This window comes from Pyrgilauda ruficollis, unplaced genomic scaffold (assembly GCF_017590135.1).
Source record: "Pyrgilauda ruficollis isolate IOZ18807 unplaced genomic scaffold, ASM1759013v1 scaffold77, whole genome shotgun sequence".
NCBI classification, from domain to species: domain Eukaryota; kingdom Metazoa; phylum Chordata; class Aves; order Passeriformes; family Passeridae; genus Pyrgilauda; species Pyrgilauda ruficollis.
Window position 1 is genome coordinate 1,778,371 of NW_024529599.1, and position 10,883 is coordinate 1,789,253.

The window sequence follows — 10,883 nt, forward strand, 5'->3', positions numbered from 1 at the left end:
GAACAAATGACCAAGCAATCTGCAAAACAAAACATTTATTCTTAGAAAAAGTCAGTTTATGTACAGCAAGCCCCAGAGGAAGAGGAACACCCTGCAGTCTTCAAGATCCTTCCACGGTGCCTTCTTTGATGATGACTCGTGCGAGGTTCCGTGCAAGGGCAAGTCTCAGCATTTCCACCTTGGTTGTCTCAATGTCATCATCCTGCAAGGGAGCAGAGCCTGGCTTAGGGGACTGCAAACAGCAATGAGCTGGTGCCATGGTCTGTCTCAGGGTTTGGAAAGTGAAGATGCAGGTCAGTGAGAGGTATTTACCTGTTACAGGGACCTCCTGAGAAGAGCAAAACCTGCATTTCCTACTTAATAGCTCAACCCAAGACAGCACTGCCAATCCTTTTCATTCCCTGGATGCTACAGGGCTTTGCATGTGCAGCAAATAGTTCCCTGTTCTGTGCCTAGAATGCTCAGAGCCAAAGCTGCTGGCTGGCAACATCTCAGCTCTTCACTGCCCACATAATGTGCAATTATTTTTCTTGGAAAAGCATCACAGTCCAGTGCAAACCATCAGAACATGAAGAGTAGGAACACTCCTGCACTGGGTTTGTGAATACTTCAGTCTCTTGCTGATGCTTCATTTGACTGCTCTGAACTCACTGTGCCAGTCTCTGGGACTTGGGCTGTCCCTCTCTTACGACCTCACCAGGAATATAAATGCAGAGTTTCCCTCCCTGACCCTTCCAATGGCCCTCCTCGCTTCATTATCCATTGTCCTCAGAACTGGGGCTACCTGGAATTTCTGCTTGTCTGGATTCCCTGCTGTCAGGTCTTCCAGGCATCGCATCAACTCGTAAGTCTGCTCTGCTGAAAATATGACCTGTGGAAATCAAAGTATTTACTGAAAAAGATCAAATTTAGAGACATCACACAGGCTGAGAAGATAGTGCAGTTGAAGAGAATGCTTTTACACTCCCACAGACCCATTCTGACCCCTGAAATCACAGGATCCAAGGATAATTGAGGCTGGATATGACTTTGGGAGGTCTCTAGTGCCACCTCCTGCACCAAGCAGGGTCAGCTATGAAGTCAGAGTGGCTGCTCTGGGTCCATAATTGCTGAATTATCATTTTTTCTTGATGGATCTTGAGGGAAAAACTGTGCTTAGAAGCACTGGAACAACCTTCAAGCCAAGTACCCAAAGGAGCTGAATGCAGTGTGTGCTAAAATTACCAGAGCAGATGAATTCCACTGCTGTTGTAACAGCAGGGAACCGCAGTAAGAGTCAATTTATCCCCTCCTGGGTCCCTGTGTGTTCCCACTGCTGGGACACTTGGAACTGCCACACACAGGTCCTGGCAGGAGCAGGAAAGGAGGGTCACAACTTTGAGGTCCCATATCAGGGAAAAAGCAGAGGCCCCCTGGGGGGCTGTGTCGGTGTGAGCAGGACCTCACCTCCTTCTGCTCCAGCAGCGGGAGCGCGTCCGTGAGCAGCGTCATCCAGAAGGAGCAGGGCGCGATGTGAGCCGTCATCAGCGTCAGCAGCAGCCGCGCCGCCTCCGCGAAGCGCTTCTCCCCGTAGAGCCGGTGGAACTCCCGGTACTTCCCTGCCACAGGGCGGAGAAAACAAGGAGGCATCAGCAGCTGGGCCTTGGGAGATCCCTCTGCTCCCACAAAGCCCGTGGCAGAACCACCCCCAACCAAAACGAGCCCAAAGCAGCCCGCTCCGGGGGTGGGAATCTGGTGCGTGTAGGAAGGTGACAACAGAGCCTTCCTCAAAGGGCAGCCAAACCCTGCTGCTGTTCTGGGTGAGCTTCAGGGTTTGCACCAGACTGGTCAGGGGCTGCTGCTGCCTCAGGCTGAGTGTCTGCAGGGGAGCAATGCCCCACTGGCTTAGAGAGCACAGAGAATGTCCTTTTTGAGGTCACAGTATCAGGAGGTCTGAAAAGCTGCACCATCTTCCTTGGCTGTTTAAATGGAAACTGGAATCTCTGTTAATAGGGAAAGTTCTGCATTTGCTAAGAACTGGTGAGATCAATATCCAGCATGAGAGAAGTGGCTGAGGGTGGAAGTGGGGCTCATTCTGTATCCACTAATCTGTCACAATACTGGAAGTTAATGATTCCCATTCAGATTCACCTTGACTAATGCTTGAGCTTAAGGCAGAGACATGGGGAAGTTGTCCAGCAAAGGTACACCAAAGGTTCTAAAAACCTTAAGGGAAAAACAGACAGAAATATTTTCAGGCCTTTCAGAATTGTTTAGAAAGAGCAGAAAGGGAAAAGGCTTCTCTGGGGCTGACAGTTACCAGATGATGCTGGGCATGCAGAGCTGAGGGATTACCAATTTGATAAGTCATATTTAGCTTCTAGACATAGCTTAGGATCAGCTTTAATGGAGGAAAACCAGTTCCAGTTTTGCAAGCTGGACCAAGTGGAAACAGAAAAATCTCATGCTCACCCTCCCTGTAAGGGCAGCATCAGGTAGAGGAGAGTCAGTCCAATGCTGACAGCTATCCCAAATTCTTATCAGATTCTATGCCCTGAAATTGAGATTCCTTCTCACAGCATGAGAGAAATCAATTTCCTGTTTTGGTCCATGAATCAAAGGCCACAGAGCAGCTGCAGGCAGAGGGGCAGGTTACCACAGCCTGCCTTGTGCCAGGCAGGAGAAGGAAGCTGTGGTACCTGAAGGAAATGAGCTGGAGGCCCTCACTGTCTCTTGGCACAAGTGCTCAGTGAGAGGGCAGGGAGGGCTCTTGTTCCAGTGAGCCTGACTGGCACACTGGAGACTCTGGAGAACTTAGTAAAATTCTAACAAGGTCAACATAACTTAAACCAGTGGATTACTCTTCCAATGAACCCCCTAAGGCAGCAGTTGTATTTCAGAGCCTCTCAAGGCAGTGATACAGTCTGGAAAAAGAAGGAAGAAGTTTGGAGTGTCAGGACTTGGGCCTGTCCTGCTCAGAGCAGAGCAGGAGCCTGGTGTGAAGGCAGTGGTAAAGGCCACCCCTGGTACAAGCTGCATCCCAAACCACATTCAGCATTTGCTTTTCCCTCATCACTAAACCAGGAGGTAGCCAATTGGAAGAAAGCAAAAATCCAAGTAATCCCATGGAGTTCTCCATAGCAGAGCAGTATGGACACTGTAGGGAGCTCTCACCAAGGAATGTGAGCCGGTCACTGAGCAGCATGGACGGGCCCAGATTGTCAATGAGGTCCAGGTCAGAGAAACACCCCCTTTCACAATAGTCCTTAAGGAATCTGGGGAGAAAGTGGAACACAAGGAAAGCTTAGAGGGGAGGACATTATCCACATCCATTCTGTATCTCCTAATCCCTTCCCAGAAAACCTGACTGGACAGCTCAGTTCCATCTTAGTCAACCTCCCTAAGGGTTTCAGAAGTTGTCAAACATTCCCTGAAGTGGCCAAGGAACTGGTGTAATGTACATTTAACAGACATTTCATTGATTCCTCTGCATTCTGTGGTAGTTGAGATCTATTTTTTAAGAGTAAGTGAAGCAATGCAGGCAGGAAGCTGAGACTGGTGGACACATAAGTAACAGTCTCAGATCATAACAAAAGCTCTGTTTTTCTGCTGTGTAAAAAAGTTGATAAGCAGCAGGAACAAAAACAATGCTAAGAGCTTTTCATCTGTTTTGCCACAGCCTCTATTATGCTGTTTTCTCCAGAGCTGCTTCCTGTGACTTTTTTTCATCCTTCTGTTGAAGGAAATGTAATGATTCCCACTCCCTCAAACAACAAACAAACAAAAAAAAAAAAAAAAAAAAAAAAAAACCAAACCCCAGATTAGCTATCTCTTACCACTCATTTTGCCAGTGTTGAAGACAGTGTTGTCTGGCCACCTACCCAGAGTGTAATTTCAAAATTATACTCTTAACTATGCAGGGACTGGTCTCTATTTGCAATTAGCAAAACCCACATGACATGGATTGCTAGAGATTACAAAGCATAAAGAGTTGCCAGAGTTCTGCTGAGCCCTGAGCCAAGTGTCAATATTGTCCTCACTTTGACAACAACCCTCCCACTTCAGAAAAGGTTAGGAATTTTGAGAGGCTCATACAAAGCCAGGGACACGATAAAACCACTCATTGATACAAATTTTTAGTAGAAACAGTGAGATTTTTAGTAGAAATGGTGGCTTAAGTGACTCCTACTGGCTCGTTTGGAGGTGAGGTGAACTTGATTTTAAATAATAATAATCTGCTGAGTAAAGCACAGGTAGGGACTGTCCTCCACCCAAGTCATCCCCCTGGGTCACTGTCTGGCCCATCAAACAGCTGTGTCACAGCAAGTGAAGCACAGAGGACAGAAGCTGTTAAAAGAAATGTTTACCCAAGTAAGGTCTAAGGGGTTGGACTCTCAGATAAAGGCAATTTGTTTTGTCTCTAGATGTCAGGAAGGAAAACAACACAGGGCAGGCACAGCTGGGGGTACTGCAGGGGAGAGCACCCAAGGGTGTTGTTTTCTGGTCCAGAAGAAGGTGCCTGGCTCCAGCTGCAGCCGTGGGAGCTTTCCTGGCCCTTGACACAGCAGCCAGCTTCCCCCTGTCCCCCCAGCCTGGGAGCTGCTGGCTCAGCCTCACCGGTCCGAGATGAGGGTGGCAAATGCCGCGTCCTTGGCTCGGATGCTCCAGGACAGGGCCGAGCCCAGGCGGTTGTTCCGCAGAGCCTTCATGGCCATGATCTTACAGACGCTGCGCACTTGGGGGAAACACGGCAAAGGGGCAAGGATTAGTGTCAGTGGGTTCAGCTGGACCACTGATAAACAGTGAGACTGAAAATGCACCACCTTGTTCGTGCATCTGCCTCTGCTCGCAGATCCGCAGCACCTTGAGGGCCTTCTGCTCCGTGCTGAGCGGGATGCGCTCGATGTGCAGCTCCAGGTACACGCGGCCGTACTCCGGGCAGTGGTCGAAGTAATCCACCCCCAGCTGCCACAGGCTGAGAGAGGGGAGAAATCACCACCATTCCAACCCTAGGAACCTTCAATGAGCACAACAGTAAAGCCCCCAGGAGAATCCGAGCCTGCATTAGTAACTGTTAGCTCTGATTAACTTTGCATTCAGTCCTGAAATGGCTTTTCCTTTCTACCTCATGCCAGTTCCCTGTAACGTAACTTTGGAATGCCACGGCTTTGGAATATGTGCAGCTTGTAAGAGCTTCTGTGCTTGTAAGGCACTCTGCACAGTGGCAGGAGTGGCTGTGCCCAGGTCATGAGGTGTGAAGGGTGCTAACAGTTTTTGTCTCCATTCAGGAAGGGAAATGTGCCAGTGTTGTACAAACCCTGAGGGACACCTCTGCTGAAATTGTAACAGTGGCTGCTCTAAGTTTCGCCCTTTTACTTCATGAACATGCAGTTATTTGTTTTGGCTGCCTTAGTCTAAGTCTGTCCTATAAGTAGTAAAACAAAAGGTGATACCTGTGATGGGAGAAGAGTCCTGAGGCATACTCCAGCAGGAGGAATTCACGCATATTTGAACCAAAACTGGGGGGAAAGAGAGCAAATATCCAGATATTATTATTTGCATCTCACTGGAAAAATCTGATGACTTTATTTCACAAGTACTGCCAATTTCTGCAGCATGTTTTCTTTTGGTTTTGTTTTTTTTCCTCTGGACTATCTTAATCAGCTTTATTCAAATAATGCAAGTAAATACTTACTAGAGATTGTGAGACTGCAGGAGTTTGCAGTGATCCAACAGGTCAGTCAGATGAGCCACAAACCACCAGTTGCTCAGGACAATGCTGTGTTTGAAGCAAAAGAAAAAAACGAAGCCTAACATTGCCAGGGACTGTGTCAGGTTTTCCACAGGCATTTCTTACCAATACACAGCTCTGTTACAGTCCAAGGTCTGGCTGCAATGTCCCAGACCTCCTGGAATACTTTTAATTGCTGCCAGCTTCACATATTTTTGCTAAATGCTTTGCAAGGATGATCAGGGCTCTGTACCCATACCCCCACCCCAAATACACGGAAGCAATACTGCAGAACCAGAGAATCAAAAACCTTAAAACTCAACCTGCATTCCTTGATCACTTGATGCATCTCAAATTCAAAGGCTGCCATTAAAATCATGTCCAGAGGCTCAGGGCTGCTCTCTCCACCCAGGAACAGGTCCATACTAGACTGTGGAACGAGATGGCAAGACATAAATGCAGAAGCAAGACATTGGTTTGGATGTAGCAGTTATTTTATAGGAAATAATAGGTCATAGAGGTTGAACACATTAACAAAATAGAATTTTCCTCATTTTAGCACAGGGGACTGGGAAAACAATTTGCAGGAACAAGACTGGCAACGTTATGACACTGAGAAGTGACCCACTGAAAAGTGGGTCTTCAACAATTATTTGTCAACTTTATCACTCTCCCAGTCCTTTTACAAACAGCAGACAACATCTTACAGGCATCTAGTTGCTGTAAGACTTTTCCCTACGTTTTTCTTTCAGTGTAGTAACCCTTTTGTGCTTGAAATAGTGGAGAATATGAGAATAATTGTATTTCCTACCTGTGCATAGAAACGCAGCTCCATCGGCTTCACCGTCGGGTGAGAATACAGGAGCCGGGTGACGAGGAAGTGATACCAGGTGGTCATGAGCTCCTTCTTCTCCAAAATGGCATCCTCATCTCCCAGCAGGATCTAATGGGACAAAAACACAGCAGGAATGCTGCACACTCAGTGATGGACACAGCTGCTCTCCAGAGGCATTACTCCTGTTCTGCAAAGGTGAGGATTTCTTCAAAACTACATAACAAAGATCTTTCTCACACCTCAGTTTCCAAATCAGCCTTAGGACCTTGGACAGGGAGAGAAACCCAACTGCCCAGGCTGGCAAACCATCAACAGAGGTCAGGAGACATATTGAAGTTACTTATGGCTACACTGGGCTCCTGAAATCCACAAGGACAGATTCAATACTTTAGTCCAAAGTTTCCTTTATTCCCAGCAAAAACACACCTTGCAGATGGACTCCATGTGGGGATTGGAAGCAAAAGTTCCATCCTGAAGATACCGTTGACATTCCTCATGCCAGTGCTGCCACTTCAGCTCCAGCTCTGTCAGTGTCTGGGTGTTGCCAAGCTGAACAGAGGGAATAAAGGAATACAGGGAATAAAGGAAACACCAAGTCAAATCACACCAGGCTCTTGGGCCAAACTCACAGTCACTCCTGATGAAAAGCTAAACAAGAGGCTGCCTGTCATCTTTCTGTGTTGTCACCTTACAGACTTTTATCTGAATTGCTGGGTCTTTGGGCAATTCAAGAACACAAATATTGTTACTGTAAAGGAGTAAGACTGAGATATTCTAAAGGGGAACAAACTGTTACAGGAGACACAACCAGGAGGCTTTCCCAACAAACTGCATGAAAAAACACACTTTGTACATACACTGGGCACAGGCATCTTCTTCATCAAGTCATCCAAGATTTTGTACATGTTCATGGATGTGGGATTGGCACTGGCTTCCTTGGAGAGCAGGTGCCGTGCTTCGTCCATCCGGCCTTGGAGCACAAAGACATCCACCTGCAAAAACCCCCTGGCCATGAGCTCCACACTGGGCAAGACTATGGAGCACCCAGGAAAGGGATCAGAGGGGCATTTTAACTGTGACTCAGGCAAGGGAAGTGGAGTTAAAATGTTTAAACTGTAGGCACTGCTAATTCAAGTAACAGTGTAAGGCTTGACCTCTATGGGTCATGAAGGAAGAGGATGGGAATGAGAAATCCTAAAGCCTACACAGGCAGACAGCAATGAGGCGCCGTGTCCAGCAGGGAAGAGGAAGGAAAGCACAGACACGAATTCCTTTTCTTTAAGAATCTTCCAGGTGGTGATACTTACCACATTCCAGAAGAGCTTGTGTTTGGAAGGGCTCTCACTGCTCAGAACTTCCCGGACCATGCTGTCCACGTCACACACGTGGAGCCGCACCCAGTCCAGGAGGCGCAGCAGGAGGGGCCCAGCTGTGCAGACAGATTTCCCTGTCAGCTCCCAGTGTTTGTTCCCAAACTGCCCTCACATATTTCGTAATAGTTTGATGTCACTAGATGAGATGTACTACCTGCCACCCCCAAATTACAGAGTTCCTTAAGCAAAGAGGCCCTGGGAGCACCCAGCCTCTGGGCAGGTTTTCCTGTGGCAACACATCTAGTAGAAAACCCAAACTTGGAAAAAATAAAAAGGGAGTGATCCAGATCACAAATCTTGCAATGCCAAGAGACAAATAGAACACTGCTGTTTATTTTAGCATAATTTCATTATTACTAACAGAATATGAGGAAGAAATTCGGCACTAGGTGATTAATTTAGATTAAGTAATCTATAATTTGTGAGTCTTTCCTGAATTCTGGGACTCTAAGTAGCACATTTGTTTGCATAATATGATTTCCTTCAAAAATTATTTCCTACTTTAAAATGCCAATGTAAACAGACTGGCTTCAAAAATGGCAACGTAAAGGTAAAGGAGTTCTATCAGAGCTGTGTAAATGTCAACTGGCAGTGACACATTTGATGTTTAAAGACATGTTTAAGCTTATAAATAAAATAGATCAGCAACGGCTTTTGATATCCCTTCTCTTCATAACCTTTCTGACAAAGAAACAATTTAAATCAGAGTGAAGAAGAAAAGTAGAAGGCAAATTGAATAGCTTGACATAATTCAACATAAAGAAGGCAATTAACTGAGGCAGAAGGGCACCAAAAGGCTTATTGACACTCTGCATATCTCTAAAACATTAAACTATGCCACAGTGAGTAAGATATACATTTTAAACAAATAAATATGCAAAGAAGAAACCCATCAGTCTTTACACCAGGATAGTTCACGGCTCACCTGTAGCTGCTTCAACAAACAGAATCTCACACAGGTTCCAGATCAGCTCCATTGCAGAGAGAATGGAAACCTGAAGGAAAGCAGGGCCAAGTTTCAGAGCTAGTCATTATTCCAGTTGGGTTTTTTTAACCACACAAAGGCATCTGCTGTCCACAGCAATCAGTTCTTACAGAGAAATATCATACTGATATTTCAGAGATAAAATTTAAAAGACACAGACCACAATTTCACACTCTTTTTTGGTCAGAAAACACTGACACTGTGTAATGAAATGCAGCAATAATCTGTCACCAGTGAGCAACCTAACTGGTATTATTTTCAGGCTTTTTGCACTTTTAAAACTCAATACAAACATCAAAGGAAGAAAGAACGGCCAATGAAAACAACATCACTGCAGCTGCCAAGACAAAACTGGTGTGAGCACTCTGCTCCTCCCAGAACACTCCCGTGGATCTGACAGCTCACCCTGAACACCCAGAGGTTGCTGTGAGGCTCAGATGCCTGACTGGAATCTCAGAGTTTGAGAGGTAAAATACCACACAAGTCTGAAATTTTTCTTGTCAGCTTTGGGATGACAAGAACACATCACATCTGCAACAGCAAATATGTTTACAACATGGCAGTGAATTGAGGTGTTGGGCATCTTTATTGTTTTAGAAGTACAGGAATTAACTATTTATTTCCATTTATTCTTGGTCATGAACTGCATTTCATATACAAGGCAGAGGTAAATCTGAAGTGCCTCATGCCACAGTGGTGGCCTGGTGAATTCACCAGCCAGTAATCCACATTCAACCTGACAGGCCTGCAGATTACCTGAGTGCTGTACTGGCCTTGCAGGGCAGGGTCCCGGGTCGAAACTGAGGGAAAAACAAGGAAAGTCAAAGAGCAACATATTTACATTTGACAGTCCCTTCTGAGCTTTGATAGTTTTGTTTTCATCTGCCACATGAGATAGGAAAAGGCTGCAAGTCCCCAGAAAATCAGTTACAACGCAGTGGGAAAAAACCAGTCCATTATCAGATTTACAAACCAACCTGGAAATCTCCAGCAGGGAAATAGAGTCTTGGTAATTACTGAAACCTACACATGCTGTTGTACAGCAGTTACAATAAGTTACCATTACAGTCCTACTTTTATAATTGCAACTGGTGTTTCGTTTTCCTGCAGTAGGAGAACAAACAAACAAACTTACCAGCTGCCTGGTGCATGTCCTCCATGCAGGCTCTTATCACCGACCGGTAGTTTTTACTCACTTGAACCAACCTGCCAAACACAAAAATACTTTGGTTGGAGGGAGCTGTTGGAGTTTTAGTGTTATGCCCCTATAGCCTTGGAGGTTCTCTGCAGCAGCAACTCCCAGTACCTTGGGTGGATCCAGGTAGAATGGGTGACACTGTGCCACACTCTACCAGCGTGGTTATTGGAAGGATCCGAGCCTTGATTTGTAAAATCCCCCCAAAATGGTCATTCTATCTGCCCCGCTGCTGATTGCAGAGCCGGTAAAAGCAGCCTGGCCAGCGGCACTTGCCTCACCAGAGGCGTTTATCCGCTCTTGGCGCTGGCCCCCGGCTGGAGCAGGGGCAGCCGCTGCCTCCCACTCTCCCCAGCCACTCACTGCGCTTTCCGCGACTTCCCCGCCAGCTCCTCCTCGCTCCGCTGCAGCCCCATGAAAATCCCGTGCGACTCGTTGAAGAGCTTCCGCAGGGTCTGGATGTAAATGTCCTGGTCCCTGCGGACCACGAAGACGCGGGAGGAGCTCGGTGCTGCATCCCCGGTACCTGCAACAGAGCCGGTCAGCGCCCGGGCAGCAGCGCCCGCCCTGCCCTCACGCCAGAACCGGGATGGGCACGGGGAGCGGACGGGTCGGGGAGCGGAACCCACCTGCGCGGCCGAAGAGCGTCTCGCACACCAGCACCTCCGCGGGGCCCCAGGCGAAGCAGAGCTGCCGGGCCGACGGGTCCGCGCCCGGCACCACCTGTGGGGGGACGCTGTCCGTCAGCGCGGCCCCGCACCGCCCGCGGCCCCGCACCGCCCGCG

The 10,883-nt window shown here is 47.4% G+C and overlaps 1 protein-coding gene across 1 annotated transcript; it reads right to left on the bottom strand.

Moving 5' to 3' along the window:
- Positions 1-20: 20 nt before the first annotated feature.
- NUP85 (nucleoporin 85) lies at positions 21-10,849 on the bottom strand. The gene is made up of 18 exons (XM_041486510.1): positions 10,728-10,849; positions 10,462-10,624; positions 10,039-10,109; positions 9,660-9,703; positions 8,844-8,913; positions 7,853-7,974; positions 7,403-7,537; positions 6,972-7,094; positions 6,522-6,653; positions 6,034-6,140; positions 5,675-5,758; positions 5,433-5,498; positions 4,803-4,954; positions 4,597-4,714; positions 3,154-3,254; positions 1,447-1,598; positions 785-871; positions 21-202 (listed from the first exon to the last, which is right to left on the bottom strand). Exons 2-18 carry the CDS (start codon positions 10,512-10,514, stop codon positions 101-103), a joined length of 1,719 nt encoding a protein of 572 aa, XP_041342444.1. The 5' UTR covers positions 10,515-10,624; positions 10,728-10,849; the 3' UTR covers positions 21-100.
- Positions 10,850-10,883: the final 34 nt, after the last annotated feature.

Excerpts from the sequence above, each read along its gene's own strand:
- NUP85 (XM_041486510.1), bottom strand. The coding sequence starts at position 10,514 with ATGGGGCTGCAGCGGAGCGAGGAGGAGCTGGCGGGGAAGTCGCGGAAA. Across the intron at positions 7,975-8,843 it reads GTTTGTTGAAGCAGCTACAG|CTGGGCCCCTCCTGCTGCGC; the intron begins GTGAGCCGTGAA and ends CTGTCTGCACAG. Across the intron at positions 5,499-5,674 it reads CTGCAGTCTCACAATCTCTA|TTTTGGTTCAAATATGCGTG; the intron begins GTAAGTATTTAC and ends CTTTCCCCCCAG.